This window comes from Sinocyclocheilus anshuiensis, unplaced genomic scaffold, assembly GCF_001515605.1.
Source record: "Sinocyclocheilus anshuiensis isolate Anshui unplaced genomic scaffold, SAMN03320099.WGS_v1.1 scaffold907, whole genome shotgun sequence".
NCBI lineage: Eukaryota > Metazoa > Chordata > Actinopteri > Cypriniformes > Cyprinidae > Sinocyclocheilus > Sinocyclocheilus anshuiensis.
Window position 1 is genome coordinate 908,739 of NW_015546133.1, and position 1,418 is coordinate 910,156.

The 1,418-nt window shown below is 36.7% G+C and overlaps 1 protein-coding gene across 1 annotated transcript in view; it reads right to left on the minus strand.

Annotated features, from left to right (window-relative positions):
• Positions 1-743: 743 nt before the first annotated feature.
• The window catches only part of LOC107701088 (CD209 antigen-like protein C), a 1,627-nt gene continuing 952 nt past the window's right edge, over positions 744-1,418 (minus strand). The window contains exons 4-5 of the mRNA XM_016503020.1: positions 985-1,091; positions 744-873 (exon numbers count right to left, since the gene is read on the minus strand). Of these exons, the coding sequence (XP_016358506.1) occupies positions 744-873; positions 985-1,091 (237 nt within the window). The remainder of the gene's footprint in view (positions 874-984; positions 1,092-1,418) is intronic.

A 1,418-nucleotide genomic window follows, 5' to 3' on the forward strand; every position in this document is an offset into this window, starting at 1 on the left:
ATTGTAGGGTTGTCTTGGTGAAACATTACAATATTTAGAAAGAGCAAATCTGCAGAATGCAATGTGGTGAAGGGGTTAAAGAGAATAAAGTGCACACTGAAGCATCTCAGATGTGATGGACCACACAGCACTGGCTAAAGTGTTAAATATCAGTTTCCGCTCAAAGAGAGGCAGAGTGGATGGAAATATTGATGCAGCTACAGAAGGAACTGGCTGAAATAAAAAAGATGTAGGCCTATGTGCAGCACCATCTTTCAGAGTCACTTCCCGACAACTACAGACATGAATTTCAAAATGTGTCTCTATATTCTCATCAATAACACAGATGCAGCCAAACACCTGTAAACTATTTCAACAGTTGCTCTTTAACATTTACCTGTAGGGTCTGGGAAAAAAAATGATGTGTGTGTCCCCATCCTCCAGGCCCAATGATTGGACTTGTGCTTTCCCTCAGTTGACATAAGCATCTGCTAAAGGGTTAAATGTAAAATTATCACAGCATCCTACTTCCTCGATATTAGTCACAGTAATAGTAACATCAGATACATACACTGAAACACAGATCAAAATAATGATTAACTACAAATAAAGTGTATTAATAGAACAGATTTATTTAGCGTATCTTTTTATGTTTTGAATATAGGTTTACTGCAAAAGACATCTAATGAATGTATATAAGAGACAAGAGAGAAAAACCTTTTTGTCTCTTCATAATTTACAGCATAAAAAATGTGATTTATAACTCATTTTAAAATGTTCTTCTCACAGATCCACTTAAAAGCAGTATTACATGGATAATCATACCACCATGATGCATAAGACACAACACAGTTTTCTCCTCTGTGTCCATTGGGCTCTCCAGACCCCCAGAAGCTGAAAATACAGATCAGCGTTAGATGTTCAGTGCTGCTTTCTGTGTGATATAATGTTAACTATGAGAATCATTTATTAGATAATAATAAGTTCAATCCATTGATTTCTCACCCAGAGGCCAGTGTGCTGCCATCAACCCATTTCCATCTGCCCTCCACATCACTGTCAGTCAGACCAGTCCAGACAAAAGTGCCAACAGACAATTGCTTAACAAGACCCTAAAAAGAGGAAACAACTACACTGTAATCTGATCATGCCAAAATTCAGTTGACTTCACACAGACATACTTGTATATCAATCTGAAGCAAACACACACATACATTGGGTTTTTGTGTTTTATGAGTACTTTCCATAGATGTGATTTTTACACTGTACAAACTTTATTTTCTATCCGCTTACCCTAACCCTACCCCTAAACCTACTCCTCACACAAAACTTTCTGCATTTTTAGATAATTGCATGATTTATAAGCCGTTTTCCTCATGAGGACCAAAAAAAAAAAAAATGTCCCTACGCAAAAATTACTGGTTTTACTATTTGTTCCC